Source organism: Fusarium coffeatum (genome assembly GCF_003316985.1).
Source record: "Fusarium coffeatum strain FIESC_28 chromosome Unknown BRIP53273_contig_63, whole genome shotgun sequence".
NCBI lineage: Eukaryota > Fungi > Ascomycota > Sordariomycetes > Hypocreales > Nectriaceae > Fusarium > Fusarium coffeatum.
The window spans coordinates 158109-176505 of record NW_022157859.1 but is presented as its reverse complement, the minus strand read 5'-3'; the positions used below and the strand labels follow the sequence as shown (position 1 = coordinate 176505).

At 47.7% G+C, this 18397-nt stretch overlaps 9 protein-coding genes across 9 annotated transcripts; 3 read left to right on the top strand and 6 right to left on the bottom strand.

Annotated features, from left to right (window-relative positions):
• Positions 1–2109: 2109 nt before the first annotated feature.
• FIESC28_02986 (uncharacterized protein) lies at positions 2110–3745 on the bottom strand (the record flags this gene model as incomplete). Its single annotated transcript, XM_031157135.1, has 2 exons — positions 2110–3551; positions 3610–3745. 2 exons carry the CDS (start codon positions 3743–3745, stop codon positions 2110–2112), a joined length of 1578 nt encoding a protein of 525 aa, XP_031018844.1.
• A 1505-nt stretch (positions 3746–5250) lies between these two features.
• On the bottom strand, positions 5251–5877 carry FIESC28_02985 (uncharacterized protein; the record flags this gene model as incomplete). Its single annotated transcript, XM_031157134.1, has 1 exon — positions 5251–5877. The coding sequence occupies one exon, from the start codon at positions 5875–5877 to the stop codon at positions 5251–5253; it is 627 nt and encodes a 208-aa protein (XP_031018843.1).
• An 883-nt stretch (positions 5878–6760) lies between these two features.
• FIESC28_02984 (uncharacterized protein) lies at positions 6761–8104 on the top strand (the record flags this gene model as incomplete). Its single annotated transcript, XM_031157133.1, has 1 exon — positions 6761–8104. One exon carries the CDS (start codon positions 6761–6763, stop codon positions 8102–8104), a length of 1344 nt encoding a protein of 447 aa, XP_031018842.1.
• Positions 8105–8252: 148 nt separating this feature from the next.
• On the bottom strand, positions 8253–8530 carry FIESC28_02983 (uncharacterized protein; the record flags this gene model as incomplete). The annotated part of the gene is made up of 2 exons (XM_031157132.1): positions 8253–8406; positions 8517–8530. 2 exons carry the CDS (start codon positions 8528–8530, stop codon positions 8253–8255), a joined length of 168 nt encoding a protein of 55 aa, XP_031018841.1.
• A 646-nt stretch (positions 8531–9176) lies between these two features.
• Positions 9177–10700, top strand: FIESC28_02982 (uncharacterized protein; the record flags this gene model as incomplete). The annotated part of the gene is made up of 1 exon (XM_031157131.1): positions 9177–10700. One exon carries the CDS (start codon positions 9177–9179, stop codon positions 10698–10700), a length of 1524 nt encoding a protein of 507 aa, XP_031018840.1.
• A 266-nt stretch (positions 10701–10966) lies between these two features.
• Positions 10967–11950, bottom strand: FIESC28_02981 (uncharacterized protein; the record flags this gene model as incomplete). Its single annotated transcript, XM_031157130.1, has 1 exon — positions 10967–11950. The coding sequence occupies one exon, from the start codon at positions 11948–11950 to the stop codon at positions 10967–10969; it is 984 nt and encodes a 327-aa protein (XP_031018839.1).
• Positions 11951–12399: 449 nt separating this feature from the next.
• On the bottom strand, positions 12400–14012 carry FIESC28_02980 (uncharacterized protein; the record flags this gene model as incomplete). The annotated part of the gene is made up of 4 exons (XM_031157129.1): positions 12400–13240; positions 13295–13417; positions 13472–13708; positions 13753–14012. 4 exons carry the CDS (start codon positions 14010–14012, stop codon positions 12400–12402), a joined length of 1461 nt encoding a protein of 486 aa, XP_031018838.1.
• Positions 14013–15051: 1039 nt separating this feature from the next.
• On the bottom strand, positions 15052–16057 carry FIESC28_02979 (uncharacterized protein; the record flags this gene model as incomplete). The annotated part of the gene is made up of 3 exons (XM_031157128.1): positions 15052–15565; positions 15619–15647; positions 15698–16057. 3 exons carry the CDS (start codon positions 16055–16057, stop codon positions 15052–15054), a joined length of 903 nt encoding a protein of 300 aa, XP_031018837.1.
• A 410-nt stretch (positions 16058–16467) lies between these two features.
• Positions 16468–18011, top strand: FIESC28_02978 (uncharacterized protein; the record flags this gene model as incomplete). The annotated part of the gene is made up of 2 exons (XM_031157127.1): positions 16468–17058; positions 17112–18011. 2 exons carry the CDS (start codon positions 16468–16470, stop codon positions 18009–18011), a joined length of 1491 nt encoding a protein of 496 aa, XP_031018836.1.
• Between the last annotated feature and the right edge of the window lie 386 nt (positions 18012–18397).

Here is an 18397-nt window from a genome sequence, read left to right as displayed (position 1 = left end):
GATTAAGGTGATCGGATCATCAACTAACCATAGTCATGGTGTATGTGAAACCCTCAAGTGCTGACTGGCTGAAGGGCAGCACAGAGGTTGAGACTTACCACCATGCCACAGAAGATGCCCTAGTCTAAGCTATCCTCGATCAACTAAACATTGCATCTTTAGCATCGGCGGGGTATGATAACCCCAGACAAACTTGTTGAGAAATCTGGGGTATCGTGGTCACCATTTGGAGTAGAAATGCACGCAGTACGCCAAGAGTTCCCCCTTGCCAAGTCTGAAGACCAACACACTCAGCTTTTCCTGTTCGCCTGTTCGGCGACCGCGCGGATACCGAAGATGAGAGCCACAATCGTGCCATCAGTCGGAGAACGTGGAGCGATTGGTCGCACATTTACAAGATGCACGTCAAATCCTGCTTCAGGCTGAGTATCTACACACCATCTGGGAAGGTCTGGACCTGAAAACACTGCGGTCTCGCCTTCGACGGCTGATGTCCAAGAGTTTGTTTCTATCGAAGAAATGGTTACGAAATATCTGCAGTCTTCAGATGCGAATTGTAGAATCTTGTAGCTTGTGAGATCGAGGTTGTGTTTTCTTGGCTACGCTTTGATGACACTTGCTTGAAACAACACAAAAGTCGTCCACCATCAAATAATTTGCTATTGATAAGCCTGTTTCAGAGTTGATGATAGTATTTGTAATTCTATGGCTACATGCAGGAGGTTTTAGCTGGTGGTTTGCCTCATACATTCGTCCGCACCTATCGACTCAGGAGGTACTGCTGCCACGAGGACTGGCAATTTGATAAAAATTGGATGTATTCAATATTCTGAGCTACTCAAAGTGCTGTCCATATCCAGAGCCTCCTGTATATCGAAGCAAGACCGTGTATTTGTTGTTTTTCGGCTAAGTGTCACCTTCGTGTCCTCGGATGAATGGGCCGAGGGTACAGCAGGGAACCGGACAAAGGGAACCAGTAAATCCTCTATTACCAGTGAATGCCTCCGATAATGGAAGACTGGGCCTTGTTTCCTTTTGATGGCTTGTTTGATCGATGTTTTGCGAGATGTGTGCTACTCTTTTCCATAAAGAAGAAGCGACTGGGCGTTGAACCAGCTCACCCTGAGCACAATGCCAGTAGTCAGCACAAGATCCTTCATCTAACACTTCGATCTGAATTCCTGGACGGGGCCAATATCTTTGAAATGAATTCATCGCTCCATAATATGTCGACCTAGCCCATGGGCGTCGAGTAGATATCAAGCCCCATGGGTTTCCTACGTCGCATTGTTGCTTCCGTATGCCGACCGTCTCCCTATACTACAATGCCCTGCCGCGATATTGTCCTACCACAAGAAGATGAAAGTCACCCTGTTCGACTAGAACGAGCTCACAGTGGAATTCGAATTCTACTAGAATGGCCTGCAAAAGTCGGCAATCACACCCCACTACTACATTGACATAGACACTTGCTCAGCTCCTCGTGTCGGGACCGAACCAGCGTATCGAATACCATCTAGGTCCTCAGCGGTTGACATCGGGTGAAACCTCACTCCCCTTCACAAGCTACCGCATCGACGTTGAATATACTGTTGCGCAGGGCACATGTACAAGATTCGGCAACTCGACAGTAACGGCAGAACCGGTATCGACGATGAACCTTGTGGGCCTTCTCGGTGGTACATATGAACCACTGAAACGGATCACGATGTGATATACTGGATTGACTATTGGGGAGAGCGCAGACGATAGAGCGATACCATGAAGTGATGATCTCGATGCCATGGGAACCCGTCGACTTTGCTCCGCTGTGTGACACGACACCACGAACCACCTTCGAAAATATACCCCTCTGTAGTCTTTCGTTGCTGTCATATGGCTCACGAGTCATTTGTGATGCAGGTATTGTGACCTCTGTTATACACTTATAGTTCATGCCGTTGAAGGGTTGCGGCATTAGTCAGTGTCTTTGTTTATTCATATTATAGATCACATACAGTTCTCTGGAAGCATTGGAAGTAACTAATAGTCAAATGGTATTGAGATGCAAGATATTAAAAACAGATATGCAGATCGCTAATCGAAATCCCAACGCCACGTCTATCAAATCTATTTACATTCATCCAGAGGCAAAACCGGCTTGAAAGCAACGCCGGGAGGAGTCTTTCCTGCAAGGGCAATATCGAAGCGAGAGGTCTGATCAAGAACCTTGATCTCGGCCTGGAAAGCAGTGTATCCGCTGGACTTTTTGCCAGTAGCCTTGAACTTGACACTTTCCATCTTAATTTGAGGCACATCAACACCCTTGATGGGAACCTTCTGACCAATGTTGAGAGTAAGAGGGTCCTTGGCTCGTTCATTACGAACTAAAGCCGAGACGCGCATCTGGGCGCCGGGCATCTTGGACCATTGAATGCAGGACTGCTGCTGCTGGTAAAGAACGGTGTCGTCGACAGGGTAGCCACCGGTTCCCTGATTATCGTGGGTCTTGACGGCGTTGTTCTTTGTCGTCTGGACCCAGAACTTGGTGATTCCTTTCTTGGTGTCGATGGTGGTGTCGAACTCGTAGTTGAGGAAGCTGTTGTAGCTACCCAGGGTTCGACCACCCTGCCACATGGCCTGCTTGAGAGGAAGAGTGACCTTCTTGCCGTCGCGACCGAGGTAGACGATGGAAACCCCGTCGGGCTTGTTAGCTTCGTCCTTGGTGACCAAATAGCGAATGGCGCCGGCGAAATGGATCTTGCCCTTACTGTCGAGGGACAAGTCGTTGATGTAGGGCTTGATGACGTAGGGTTCGATGACCTCGGTCAGCTTGACACTCGCGGGGACGGTGTCGATCATGCGGGCAAAGACCTGGGGGCAGATCTTGTTGAAGCCCTCCTTGGTAGCAAGCTGCTTCATGGTAGCCTTGTCGTTGTCAAAGATACGCTTGTCAGATCGGAGAGTAGCGTTCTTGGCAACAATGAGAGGGTTCTTGGTCTTGCCAGACAGGTACTCGGTAGCAACACCGTTGTTGAAGCTGCGGAAGTTGGTCTGGAAAGGAACGGAAGTGTAGTTGTCGGCAGAGACCTCGTGACCTGTGATCTCAGGGTGGTCAACGTGGTGAACACCACCAACAGCGTGACCACAAGCAACCAGAGCAGTCATATCCTCCTTGGTGAAGCCGGCCTTTGTGAAGCGGGCGAAGGTATCCTTCAGGTTGGTGTGAGCCTCAGGAACACCTGCGGGTCCAGCCTTATAGGCGTCGACACGACCAGCTCGGAAAGGAACCTGAGGACCGCCACAACCTCCAGTAGCGACAACGGTGCCTAGAGCAATAAGATCCGCGACACTAACTCGCTGGTTGTGGAAACCACTGAAGAAGCTGAAAGTGTTCTGGAAGGCATCTCCCTTGTTCTCGGCACGGGCAAGCTCCCAGAAAATGGAACCGTCGACACCTCCGGTACCAGCCGCCTTGTCGTGAGTGACAGCATCGTGGAAAGCTGTTCGGATCCATTCGGCTGAGTTTTGTCTTCCTTCGATATTGTTTCCGAAATCACAACTAACGATGGCTATGTGTGTTGTTAGCATTGCTTCAGTCTGCAATGGACAGTATTGTTGATGACTTACCATCCATGAATCCCGCCCTGTTGTATCCTGCGAGGTTGTTCTGGAGATCCTCAACCCAATCCCATTTCGAAGGCCAGACAAGCTGCTTAGCAGCTGCCAAAGGAGCGAGAGCGATAGCGACAGTGGTGCCTTTCATGGTGAAGGTGAAGCGAGTGACAAGAGTGAGATGATAAGAATAATATTGTTACGATACCACGATCCATGAGCTATCTTATAATACATTTCTTTTTCTCTACTAGACTCAGCCTGTTTCACTCCTTGCAGGCAATCTTGGGCTATACGAGAAATGCTTTGCGGAAAAGTTCCACTTTCTGGCGCAAGGTATGGACCCGGCCTGCCCGTGTGATCGTCGATAATAGGGTCCAGGCCAAGAAAGAATACGAGTGGACTTTTCTTCCTTGGGGTTAGAGACGCTAAAAAGGACCAGAGACCCAGGCTCAGGTCAACGTAGAAGAAAAGGCCAAAGCAAATTTTGGTGCCATCGAGTCCAGTTTATTCTTTAGCCCCTAGCCAGAGGTCCTTAATCTCAATGTAAGGCGAGCCAATTACAGACACTTGATTGTACATCGCTGGTCCATTGAGTCAATGCGGGCTCATCTAATTTTAGATTTACGGATAAAAGTGCCGGATGCAGCATCAGAAACTCGAAGAGGATATCGCCAAGTCAAGCCAAGAGAGCAATTGCAACTTGGGCTCAAAGCATAAGAGGTCATTATTCTCAAATACGATTAAATATTTTGCGCGAATTGCTGATGCATTACCTGATAACCTGTAATGTAACTAGAGTCAGCGATACAATGGCCTTCATGCGCGCTTCTTCCGTGCGCAACGCTCAGACACAAGTGCCGTAAACAACTTTTGATCTCGACTCAAGATGACCAGTTAGTATTCTGATTTGGGTCTAGCGCTATGCGCGGGAATGTCAGATCCTTATTTATCACATGGCGCTAGAAGGTTGTGAAAATGTGAGGGCGCAGAGGCGAGAGTCTAGAATCAAGATATGGATAGATCTAAGCTACACGACAGTGGAGCACTTGACAACACTTCAGGGTAGACAGCTGAGTCCAAGGCCGTGATATTGCCGACTAAAGTCTTCAAGGCAATTCAAAGTCTATTTACTATTCTATAAATATCTTTGTGAGTGTAGCTTATTTGTAGTAGGATTGTAACATAAGGAAACCCAGACGAACATCAAGCGCTATCCCTCAAGCTGCAAGGGACTGTTCAGTCTCCACAAGGCTGTGAATACGACATGAAGATCTTTTGTAAAGCGCTCTATCCTATTGGCAGCCCAGTTTTAAGGGTCTGATCGCCAGAAGTCGCCCGTATAGAGAAATGTCTGAGCACAAGGGCCCTGTGACCCTCCAGGGTAACGTTACTGAGATGCTATTTCGGCTAAAGTGCGTACTGTTCTTGGAATATAATAGTCAAGTTTGTGAGTAGAAATGTACTGTTGAGTATCACAACCTTTCCAGAGCCTCTCCTTCTTTCAAATCTTGAATCGCCACCAATGGTCCCTTGGGAATGATATCAAGATCCGTCAATCCTAAGACTCTGCGTTTAGATTTGGCATACAAAATCGTGTATCGATCAATCCAAGTCTCAGCAGTTTTTCGAAAAACCCCATGAGTGCGAGTACTATCATCCCAGTACAGCCTCCTTACCCCCAAATGCAGGTTTGGGTAGTGATCTCTGATGCCCAAATTGCACATGGAGATCGGTACGTACGCGGTGTCGAAGCGAAGAATAGTTGGGTATAAGCGGAGATCTGCTTCTGTGATGTGTTCGCCAAAAAGGAAGGGGCCCTTTTTCAAGGACTTTTTCTACTCTGTCGAGGGCTTTGAAGACTTTGGCGACGTTCTCTTCGTAGGAGACCTGGGACATGGCGAAGCCTGTTTTATAGACATCGTTGTTGATGTCGTTGTAGATCCACTCGTTGAGTTCATCGATTTCTTGTCGTAAATGTTCTGGGTACAGACTAATTCCAGGCTGGTTGACCTCGCGGCGATCCTCAGGGAGGAAATGGTCGAACTCGGTTGAGAGCATCCTGATGATATCGCTGGATTCGTTGCTCACCATGGTGTGAGTCTCGGTATCCCACAAAATAGGTACAGTATATCTTCCTTCATGGTTTGAATTCGCCTTGAGATACAGCTGCTTCAGGGTATCAAAACCATAAAGAGGGTCCTTGGGCAGACTTCCGTATTTGGCTGCTTCAGGGTCATCTTCAAACATCCAGCCTTCTTTGCCCATATGAAGTGAGCACATGTATAACTAAATCATGTCTTCGAGGCCTTTGAGATTCTGATTATCATGGCGCGATGAGACTAGGCAACTGTCAGTACTTGATTGGAAGTAAGGATGAGAGGTGGGCGCGTATGTATCAGAAGAATTGTCCTCTGAGGCTGAGATAGAGGACGTGTCGATTCCTCTCAGCTGGGAAGCGACAGCCGGGGTCGTTGTGAATAAAATCACGAAAACTGCTCGTGGAACGGACGAAAGAGCCGTCTTCAGTTGGCTTAATTCTGATCTCATCATCACTCGAAAGCATCAGTACGGTCAAATGCGAATCAGGATGTGATATTCCAACCTGGTCACCCATCTTGTTTGTTTTTGCAGTAAAATATTTGAAACTGAAGTCTGGGAGAGGCAATATTTGTAGTTTATGTCGCAAAGAGGAAAGACGTGGGATAGTTTGTTTCTGAAATAGAGGAATCAAAGACCTGGAGCTGCGCCGAGATATATGACCAGCCATAATACAAGGCGGATATATATACGCATCAAGGTTTGGAATACCAATAAGGCACCTCACCGAAGAAGCACCGCCATGCTTAGTAGTTCAAAACCTCCCCGCGCGCATGCTGGTTCTTTGATGGGCATTTTTGGTGGTTGATAATCAAGTGACTAGAGTCGGAAGGTCGAGTACGCTCCCGCGCGGCACGGCGGACGGTGGCTTCGGATCCGAAGATGGGGGGCGGACCAGAAAGGAATACACCGCGGTTCGTCGCTTCAGTTCGACACTCAGTCTTGGGTTTGGCTTACAGTCGGCTTCGATAATGTGATACTGTACCGAGTTAATCAATACAATGTGATGTGCCTGGCAGTGCAAGAGCATCCCGTCCAGATGACACATCCGGCGTGCACTCACGTGATGTTATTCGACTTCCTCCAGGCAGGAGCATCGCTCTGGAACTTCAATCTTCACCTTCATTCAGCACAATATCTTTGCATCAACTATGCGAAAATGGCACTGGAAACATTCCCGCAGTTCACAAAACTCCCCAAAGAGATCCAGATCATGATCTGGGAGGCCGCCGTCCGTCCAGTCCCAGGCGACCGACACGTCCATCGCTTCTTCATCGCAGACTATCACCTCAAACATCCAGCTCCTCTGCGAAACATCAAAGCCCCATTTTTGAATCTCCTACGCGTCAAAAACCACGCATACGCTTCTTTGAATCACTCTACTGGCCTTTCCTTGGCTATACCCAAAGATGACGTAGACGGCAATCCCAATGATTCTGTTTATCTATCCGACAGTTCCCTTTGGATCGTGTGCAAAGACTCACGCCAGGCTATGGAGAGAAGATTCAATAAGAATGAGTGGTGGTCGAAAGAGAAAGCACCTTTTCATCCCAAACGTTCAGCCGAGCCGGGTCAGTATCTCGGACAGGAAGGTGTCACACACACAGCATCGTACACCTCTAGAGACGATGATGGTATTGTCAAGCATATCACTATAGATTACCAGAGAGATCTTATACATATGGACGCTCGGTATCTAGGCGAAGTCGACTGGTTTCATCTCGCAGAAAGCAACTTTCTTCCCATTTTCGACATGAGGGCCGAAGACTCTTCAATAGTTAAGCTGAGTTTCGTGGGAGACAATATCGCAGTTGACTTCGATCGTTCTATGTATGATGGAATGGAGGGGGGGAAGACACACTTCCAACAGAAGAGCCTGCAGATGTATTCTTCCAACTTTATCGACATGGTGAGGCTTTTAATCAATACTGCGCAAAGGAATGTTTGGTTTATCGACTACGGCTTAGTACCGGTTCAGAACACAGCTGAAAAGGGCGGCAAAGGGACCAAGTCAGACGATGAACCGCCGGTCGTGAGGGAAACCTTCCGTTCAAGCGACTGTATCTACACAGAAGTCAAGTTTGAAGACATCGGTACGCTCTGGCGTCTTAGCGACTATGACAAAGCCTATGACGGCGAAAATCACCACGCACACGACATGTTGGAAATTCTGGTAGATGAGATATATCATTCTGAACATTTCGAATTGTTGAGAGTCTTGGCGTGTCAGCCTGCACCTGGGCGACCTGCTAGACCACGAAAACCGTGGACGAAACGATGCCACAGTCATTTGAGTTGCGAAGAGTGTCATCCGAAGCCCGTTCCGCGAGTACGGCCGTCAACGATCGAGCAGAAGGAACCGGAAAATTCGGGGGATATATCAGAGTCGGACTTGAATTTGTTTGATTGATTGGGAATGACGTCGTCCGCTTGAGCTACCCCCTTCAGCAAAACCTGAGAGATGGTCAGCCAGCTGAATATCATGGAATCGGTACTCGCTCCTACTATAACGAAGATGTTCCAATACGTATTGTTACATCGGTGGTATTTGATCAAATTTATCTGTTCTTCATCATGGCCGCGGCAGCATCGGACGTGGCGTCGTGTACCTGAGCCTGTGGTTCGTTGTAGATGCCTCTGTAGAAAAGCACGGTTAGGATGGGGAACATGATAGCTGTTCCGAGCCACTGCTCGAGTGTGAAGTTGAGAGGTCTATTGGGTACGAAAGGTTAGCAATATAATGATATTAAATGGAGCTGGTAGGAGGCTGGGCAGACAATGGATCATTTATGACGGTCTTCCAACGAACACATGAAACTTACTGATGGGGAAACATCTTGGCTGGTTTTTGTGATGAAAATTTGAGAGTCGTGGGGTTTCAGAGGGATGATAACGTATCGTGAAGATCAATTTGCAGTTTTATTTGGTGCTTGGAAGAAGAAATCGAGATTCAATATTTGGCAGGGTTAGAAGGAAACGACATTCAAGCCATAAACCATCCAGGACCCTGAAAATCCATGTCTGTTTAACATTTTGATTTGATTGATGATTTGCCACGTATTATTCTTGTAATGTATGTGAGCTTATTGTGTACAAACCTTGATATCCTGTTGTGAAGTCAAGGTGCTGTACGTACAGTCTTGTGGAAGTGACCCTCTACACTTTGAAGTACATAGCTTGAGACCCATGGAAAAATATTACCGAGGCCCCAGATCATTTTCAAGTAAGGAAACATTCTTTTCATATTTAATGCCGGATTTCATCACTTTATAAAAAATGTTGTCGTTCAAGGTAGTCAGCTGACATACCTCGGCGGCTATGACCAATAAGGTTCATGGGGCTGAGCCAGCCGCGCCTCTGCACGGAATCCATTGGGCAGAACACTAGGCAGACTGTCTTAAACCTCAACCTTTTAAGTTCAATTTTCTTGAAATATTGACATTTTTTTGCCGTCTTCTTCCTTCTAGTAAACATAAATTCCGATGAATCTTTTCTCTCGTCTCCGCAAGGGAAAATTCCCAGAACAAACCCCGGACCAGTCAACACTGGATCCACATGCATGGAAGCTTCCTTCCTCCTACGCAACATCTCAGCCAGGATCAAAGCCAACCGTAATTCCGAACCCAAAGGTTTTTGCCAACGTGTTCTCTATTCCGACAGAATTCGAACCTGTGAGGGTTGAAACTCTGCTCGCTTACCCAGATGCTAGCCATGCCGCAGTTCATCTGGCTCTGCTTGAGTGTTTTCGGGATTTGAGAGCTAGCGCGAGAGCTCTTGACGTCAGCGTTGAAAAACCACCTCCATATATCGAGAAATCCACGGCTGGGTCATCGTCAGAGACTGCGCAACTGCCTGAGTCTCAAAGATGGGATTTCCTTATCAAGTTGGCTATTACGCGCTTTACGGCTTGGTGGTCAAATATTGACATGATTTTGAACCATGCCAGCGTTTATTCGCACCATGCTGGGAGTCAAGTTGCTCTTCAGCTAACGAAGGATTACTTACCACCTTTGGACATACTTCTGGTGTGGTACGCTCTGATGTTGAACGCAGAGGCTTATGAGGCTGCCTGCCAAGCCCATGATGGCGATATTGCAAGGCTCAAGAACCTCTGCTTTCCATGGCCAGCCATACGTGACGTTATTGATATGGATAAGATGGAATATAATTTACCCCGCGCTGCTCAAAATCTGTTCACGAACCTATCAGAGCAATCTTGCGATATTCTCACGTATCTGAACAGCCCTCCGGCATATACCGACTCCGGCAAATTGCAGTTCAAGATAGATTTATTCATCGAAGTTAAGAAGTATGACAGCTTCATTGATGAGTCGCATCAGCGGCTATGGATTCGTTCCCCTGCTTTACACGGGTCGTTGGGCCGCGCCGGCGGGGAGTATCTAGACTTTCATTTGCGAGAGCCTAATGCTGTCGAGGAAGATGTATTGGAGAGTTTACCATTCGGCGTTCGTTTATTCTGGAGAACGCATAGCCTGTTTCCACGGCTTTATAAAGCCTTTCTAGTGGAGATCCGGAAAAACAAAACTGATTCCAAGGAGGATCTGAAATTGATTTTGGATGGAGGTGATGAGCCGCTTGGATCAAACCAGTGCTGTTGCTGGATCTGCGAGAGGATTCGAGACGACCTACCAGAATTCTACCACACACAGCCATCCTATGTACCATCGTCTTCATCAGCACCTATACTCTCAACCGAAGTTCAGAAGCAACTTTCAACATTATCTTCGGAGCAATTAAGTCAAATCCAAGATGATCTGGGCTTCTATCTGGCCGTCCAAGATGCTCGCAAGCGCAAAGTACCTCTTCCTACGAGGCCACCTACAGCTGCTGAGAAAGACGCAGATAAGATATCCAAGCAGAAACAGAAAGAGCTTGGTTATTTACCTGGACTAAATGAATACCTGGAGGTTTTGCCTGATGGAACGAGGAAGATAAGACAGAGGAAGGGCAAGGGGAATAGATATTACTACATGATGGCCTTATAGTATAGAAATCTCGTATATTTGATACAGGATGGCCTTGTGTTCTTTTGGCTTTCGATTGTATATTCAAAGTCTTGGTCCGGAACTGCCTGATATGAAAGAGCTTCAAATGGCACTTCCTTTGCTACGTGGTTATTCTAAAACCATTCTAAATATGTATCCCATGCTTTGGTTTTGCCTACATTTGTTTCAGGAGAGATTAGATCTCATATTTGCAAGAAAAGTCTTATTTATGACACTTTCAACTCGCCTATCGAATAGGGTTGGTATCAGGTGCGCCGAGTACCCAAAGGTGATCCCTCCCAGATATCTTCCTCCATCTCTTCCATCGCACCTTGCAACCTTTCAACCTCTGCCCAACACTCTTCTCTTCTGAAAGCATCCGGCCATCCAAAACTACGATACAACTTCCTCGCAAACGGAACATTCTCATCACGACTAATATCCTCGTCCTGCGCCAGAAACTGCTCCTCGGTAATCACCTCATCATCCTCAACCTCGTCGATCTCCTCCCAGTCGGCAGTGATTATCCCGGGAGGCCCAGGAACCAAAACCAATCTTCGATACTGGTCTTTTAGACGGTTGAAGTACACCTGAATATCCACAGGATCTTCGCTGTCGCCTTTCAACTCATAGTCGACAATCATGCCATCTTTGACATCGAGCCACAATAGATGCGCTCCGCTTTCCATGCCGTCAGCGAGACGAATGTAATGCTTTTGGTCGGGCTCAGCATCGTCCCAGTCAAAGTCGTAGTCCTCTCCCCAGCTCATTTCCTCTGCGATGTCCTTTTCTGTGTACTCGGGGATATCACACAGTTGGGACTTGTAGTGAAAACCGACTGGCCAATCGCGCTGTTTGAAGTAGGGGGCGTGACGCATGAATTCGATAACTTTGTCGGACTTGTCAAGTCCTGAAAGGAGCTCAGGAGTGAGACTAGGCCATCCCTCTGGTGGAGCGACTTTGAGATCTTCAGGGTTGAAGTGAAGCGTTGTCAAGAATTGGTAAAAGTCTAGGATAATGGCGACCAATTCTTGGACAGTATAAGCTGGAACTCTGGGGCCTTCCGACCCAGATTCACTTCCGCCCTCATCACTTTCATCCTGTTCATCTTCAGAGTTGTGATTCGAAGTTTGAGAAGATGCAGGTCCATTTGCCAGGGATGCCTGTGTCGATCTTTCCGAAGCAGACGAAGATCGTCGCGATGCGCCAATTGGGAGAGCTTCGCCCAGGGAATGATGGTTCCAAGTCATTTTGAGAAGCCGAAAAAATAATGAAAAGAGGAACAATTAATTATGAAAAGACGAACAATTAATTTAACTGCATCTGACGAGCTATTTATCACTTAGGTATCCAGGGGCTAAGAAGAAGAAATCGCCGTTGCTGCCTTGAATGTGGATTCTTTTTATTGCTAAGTGAGATTTGGCGTTAGTGCGGCGCGGCTGATCTGATAAGATCTTATCGTAAAATCAGGCTTAACGTTGAGTACCCGGGATACAATACAGCTTCCAATTTGGTACAGAGACTGGATGTATTTATAAGTAAAGAACTATAAGAAATCACCAAAGTTATGGATAAAATTAAACTGAAGATGAGACAGTTTACGATACACGAATGAACAGTATACCTACTGACTTGAGTCTGCATCTGCTAGAAATGAAAGCCCACCATTCGGTGGAGATAGTGTCCTTGGCATGGAAGTTTAGGCAGATCTATCAACAAATTTGATAACCTTCTGTCCCGTCTTACTCAACTCAAATCCGTCAATCCCTTCAATAAAAGCCACCTTAAATCTGTGCTGATTAACAGGGTTATTGTCAAAAAGCGTCTTCATGCGGGCAATTAAAGCCTCTCGAGATCCAGATCCCGCATCATCTTTACAAAGTACCCGAATTTCGAGGAAGACCTCCATGGATGGCTCCATCTTTTCCAAGATAACCTGCCATTGAAGAACACCGTATTCCTCCTTTGACAGTATGGTAGCCAGGGTGTCAAACCTAGTATCGAAGCCATCCCAACTGAAGCTGAAGCGCTGGTCGCGGCCGTGAAGGCGAAGGATGCGGAAGTAGGGTTGGTCATTCTGGGGAATCCGCGACTGGCATCCTTTGGGGAGAGGATGAATGGAACCTACATCGCCGGTTATATAACGAACGACAGGGTTTCGTAAGCGCGCGAGAACAGTTTGTGCAATCACGCCTGTTTCTCCCTCAGGAAGAGTCTCTGGAGCTGTATCACTCTGAATCTCGTCGTAGTCAAGCGGCAGGATCTCAATAAGAATCATGCGAATGTCAAATAGAAAGTCGCTGTATGCGGCACCCGGCTCAGTAGGAGTAAGCTCAGGAGTGTTCGCTCCGTATGGTCCAGCCTCTGCACTGCCTAGGATAGAGCAGATCTTGACTGGTCCCAGAACTTCAAGGATATGCGCTCTTTGTGCGACTGTGAGTCCTTCCGAAGTGTAGATAATTTTGTTGAGTTTGATCTTTTCTCTGCCCTCTTTCAGAGTTGAGATATGATGGACCACTGCAACGATTTGACTCCCGTCACTGTGAGGGTCAGACTCCGATCTCGACATACGAGGCGTACAGAATGAGACTTACCCTGTGAGGACATTTGCAGAAAACTCCTGTAGCCAATGCACCGCACGACTAGGAGCAACGTTCCCAGCAGCGAGCACGGAAGCGCCGGCGTTCTCCATAATCTCGCACGTCAAGTCGAGGGATCTGTACATCGTAAGCGTCGTGCCTATTGGGCCTTGCGCTTGAGCATTTGCCTACCTGTAAAGATTGCCTCCATGATGAGTCGATAAAACCCAGTCGCCACGCTCAATAAGACCGATGTTCTTTAAGAACTCCCCGAAGTAAGTTCTTTGCTGACGGTTCTCTAGAGCATTAGTCGCAAAGAACAATGGCACTGACAGAGTACTTCCACCACCTGTCACACTTGTGTATACATTGTGACGGTACGTGTTCTCCGGACTGGTATCATTGACCAGTCTCTCAATGACCTTGTATCTAGGAAAGTTAGACGTGATCATCGAAGTCAGTAGGCCACTTACAGGTCTTTCTTATGAAGGAGAGGATGTGCCTTCAGACCGACTTGCTCAGGCCTCTCCCGACCTCCAAAGGGAAGCAGGTTGAATAACGGCTTGATCAAGCTTCTGCCTGGATATTTGGCTTCACTGCTCTCCGCAGAAGCCTTCTTTCCGGCCGCGCGAACAGCTTCATCTCCTGGCGGGTATGTTGCATCTGAATAGAACGGATGTATCTTTGCGACCGCCAGGACATCGGCCAGTGTATGCATGGTGCTCGGGTCCATTCTCTTGATTCTGCTGGAGGATGAATATCTGGTATCTGAGCCTCTCAGTGAAAATGCTTCTAGCAGCCGCGCAACCGAACTTGGACTCTTATATATGCATGTACATGTACAGAGTACCCTTCTGCAGAGGTAGGCTGCCATCAGTAGACGAGAGCGGCCGACTGAGCAGCTCCAATACTGCCTCCCCACGTAATATCCCTCCAATATTCGCCATGGCCTCAAAGTGTTGAGTATTACAATTGGCTAATGTGTATTCACTTCAGCTGTCTCAGATGACGAGCGAAGAGCAAGACATCCGACATGCTGTCACTGAAGCAGCTCTTGGATAGAAGATTCTCAGGGAGGCCGATCGGACTCGGAGCATTCAAGAATGTAGGTAGCCGCGGCAGTAATCTGTCAACCCATCGAATCGGGTCTCGAAATGCTGCCACGCCGGGATCGCGGACGGACGCCAGCAAAGGTCTTGCAGGAGATCAGCAACGGCTCAAGCGGGACGGGATGGGCTAGGAATGAGGCTTGCTGGACAATATTGCTGAGGAGGGCTAAGGTTGATGATGTACCGAGACATTGGGATGGTGGCGATGACATCCTTGCGATCGAGTTCGGGGGCCGTGATTTTTGAGTGGGGAGACAGCACATCGTTAACTAACATGCTTAACTGTGACCAACGATAGATGAGGTTCAGTATCTTAACAGTACTTTTTAGAGTGACATCAGAAGAACGAGCTCTGAAAGCATAAGAGATGAGATACTTTGTTTACCTCATACAAGCTTAGACTAGCTCTTAGGCGACCTTAATCTAACGACCCAAGATTTAGAGGATAGTTCTTCTGTTGTCTACCTGAATGCCTAGACGGAGTCCTGAATGCTTTCCAGCTGCAGTTTAGCCACTTGAAGAAGGTGCGAGCATTGTAATACCGTGGATCGGTGAGGCGTAGCGCAAAGCAAGATATTTTATGCACGCGTCCTGCATGCAAGATCAAGTACAAACATAGCTATACGACATTACGCGAGTTCATCATTGCCCCTCTTTATCAACCTAATTGGAACTATCGAAAGCACATGCGTCCCATCTCACCCTGCGAAGATGACGCTCAGGATCCTTGATGTCATTCCGAGCATGCAGCCAACGACGATTGTCCATTAGAATGATGGATCCCTTGGGTAAATCCGATGATTTGAGGTGCAGGGTTGTGTGTGCTTGTACCTCCTGCTGCATGAGTGCTGTACAAAGCTCTTGCAGCGCTACTTCTGCTCGGGACGTCAATGGCGTGACAATGTCTTCTCTGAATCTGATCATGGTCGACTGACCATTCGACATGAGGATACTCCCAGTGATGTGCTTTCTTTCCTGATCCTTGATAAATTCCGGTGGGACCTCGATGCGGAACTCGGGTGCCATGAGAGCAGCTTTACTTTCTGTGGAAAGAAGTTCATTGAGCTTCTCAACGTTCATCACAGAGAGAGTTCCTCCACCGTAGCGATCGTGCTGAAGAACTTGAAGAGCAAAGTATCGAGGTAGCTCGGGCTCATAGCTACAATCGGTATGCCAACTTTTTAGATGTTAGTACCTGACTAGAGATTTATGTAAGAGGGCAGTACTTACGGGAACTCATTCATAGTTTCCGATCGAGCCTAAAGAACCAGTTAGATGTATCAAATAAGTGTGAAAAGGATGAACATACTTGGTGGTTACCCGCCTGGAACGTAGTGTCGTTGGGTCGAACATCCCAAAACCAGCCACGCTTAGCACTATGCGATATAGGTAGGCGGTGGTGATGGAGCTCATGCAGACTCATAAGAAGCTGCTTGAGATAAGAGCTTGAGGTATCGGAGAAGCCAAGAATGATCTTGAGTATGCCTGTACGCTCTAGCTGCGAGGACACTCGGTCGACATGGTCGCGTTGTTGAGCGAATGAAAGGGTCGGGGCCTCTAGGACTTGGAGTGTATGCTGTGAAGCCAGCGTCGCAAGTCCAGGGGCTGAGAGAGGAGAAAGATTGGACGCAAAGGGTCGAAGAAGACGAGCAGTACTCGAGAAAAGCATGTTGGACAGTAGTACGATGAAGACGAGTAAGTGACTGAGACCCTGATGGGGCGTCGGGCTTATTAACAGCGATCATGGAAGGCGTCCGTAGGGATTTTGTCTGGGTCTAGGTTTGTTGAGAAGCACCTGCCTGTCTTGACTGATTATTTTCGTAGGCAAACGCCAACTTTCGTTTCTCCGTGCATAAATAGTCTCGCAGTGATCCCTCTTCCTTAACGGTTATCCAGCAAACTAACTCCCCCGTCGGGTATCACAGGAATTAACCGCTAAAAGCATAAGAGACGAAATAACCTGGTCCCCTTATACCGGCTTAGACCAGTACTTAGGCTACTTTTTCTCTGTAGCCTAAGTCTTAGAGGATATCTCTTCTGTTACCCACCTGCCGCCAACCCTCGGCCCTCAATGTCGCAATGCATACCCAACAACTCACTCATATCTTTGTCGGTCCTGGTGCTGATGATGTTGCACCTGTATCCAGTCACAACATGGATATGGATGTGGCTGCCTTCGCGCGAGATGAAGCTCAGCTACAGGAGTCTGTCCTGAAGCTATGCCCCGCGAACCTCTGGCACAATGGTTCCTACGCATCAGGATGCCCTCGCCCTGTCCTTGTGGGTGGACATCACCAGCAGCAGATGCAAGATCTGCATGAGGCTTTGACAGCAGCCATTATGGATATTGTGCAACGCTGGTGGAGCGACACAGAAGCACGATTCCCAGAACGTATGCCCTTGGAGGCCAGAGAAGAAACACTTCTTCAGTGGATCGAGAAACAAGTCGCGATTGGTAACCTGCCTCAGTTTGCGCATTGTCTAGGCTCATGGCGCCCAGACTTCCTCGTGGAAGAAACCACCCAGCGCGAAGAATTATATTGCATCACCGAAATCAATGCGCGCTTCTCCTTCAATGGGTTCATGCATGAGGCATACGGTCAAGAAGCCATCAATCGGAGTGTTCGAAGTGAAACAACAGGGCTTGTTGGCGCCACGGACCCTTCGAGGGTAAGACATCCAACCCCATATTGTAACCACGCTTTATTCTGACAGCAATGTAGATCTTGCAGGGATTATTCAGCTTGTTCGATCCGAACTATCCTCTGCATCTGCTGAAGGGTGACGAAAAGGGCATCGATATTCACATGTTTATTGAAGCTGTCTGGCGTCGCTTCGGTATTAAGCCTAGACTAGTAACACCAGCACAGCTGAGACTACTACCAGATTTGCGCAGCAAGACAGGGTACAGACTATGTTGCGTTGTCAAGAACCTCCATGAGCCGGCGATCAATGCTTGGAGGTTCACAGCCAAGAATGGCGAGGTCTGGGAAGAAATCCACCAAGTTGGACTTGAACTCCACCAGCGTGAACTTGACGCATTGGACCTGGGGGTGTTACAGCAGGTCAGCCTCCGATGCTTTAACGACATGCGTACCGTGTTACTTGTGCACGACAAACGTATGCTGGGAATTATCAGGCAAGAATTGCCGCGACTATTGGCTCGTGGCGTTCTGACAGATTCACAAGTTGAGGCTCTAAGCAGCGGTATCGTTGATACAATTCTTCCTGGATCCAATGAGCTGAACAACCTCATTCAAGCATCATGCAGTACTCCCGAACTACGACATGGACATATTCTCAAACCTATTCGGAGCGGCAAGGGTGATGGGATCATTTTTGGCGATGACCTGACGGCTGACGAATGGATGTCTCGTCTCAAGGGTCTGACTTCTGCTGATATCGTCCCTGGCGTATCATGTGTTGTACAGCGGCGCATCATTCCCCGCAACTATGATCTTGTACTACGTGCCTCAGAGGGAATGGTACAATATCCTCTCGTTGGCACATACCATGTCGCTCATGGGGAACTATTGGGACTTGGCACCTGGAGAGCCAGTGGAGGACGTATCGTTGCAGTGTCTTCTGGTGGGTCGTGGCTTTGTTCTGTTATGAGAAAGTAGTACGAGCTACATCCCTTGGTGTTGCATAGAATCGGAATCTATCTCATGATGCGTCGAATTATTCACTCAAGCGTCGTTCAATCGCGAATGACTTTTGCTTATTTCAACATCAGCATCGGATGACATTCTGCTGTGATACACGTCAAGGACAGCCTCGTATGTGTCATGTCTTAGAGACAACATTCCCTTCACTCCGTAGCTCCCTAGCACCCAGGTGGGTAACAGAAGAAATGTTCTCTAAAGCTTAGGCTACCAAAATAAAGTATTCTAAGATCTACTACAATTTAGCATAAAGTAATCCACCTATTTCGTCTCTTATGATTTCAGCGGTCAATTCTTCTGGCACCCTGACGGCTCCCTAGCAGTTAACTTGCTATAATCTGACG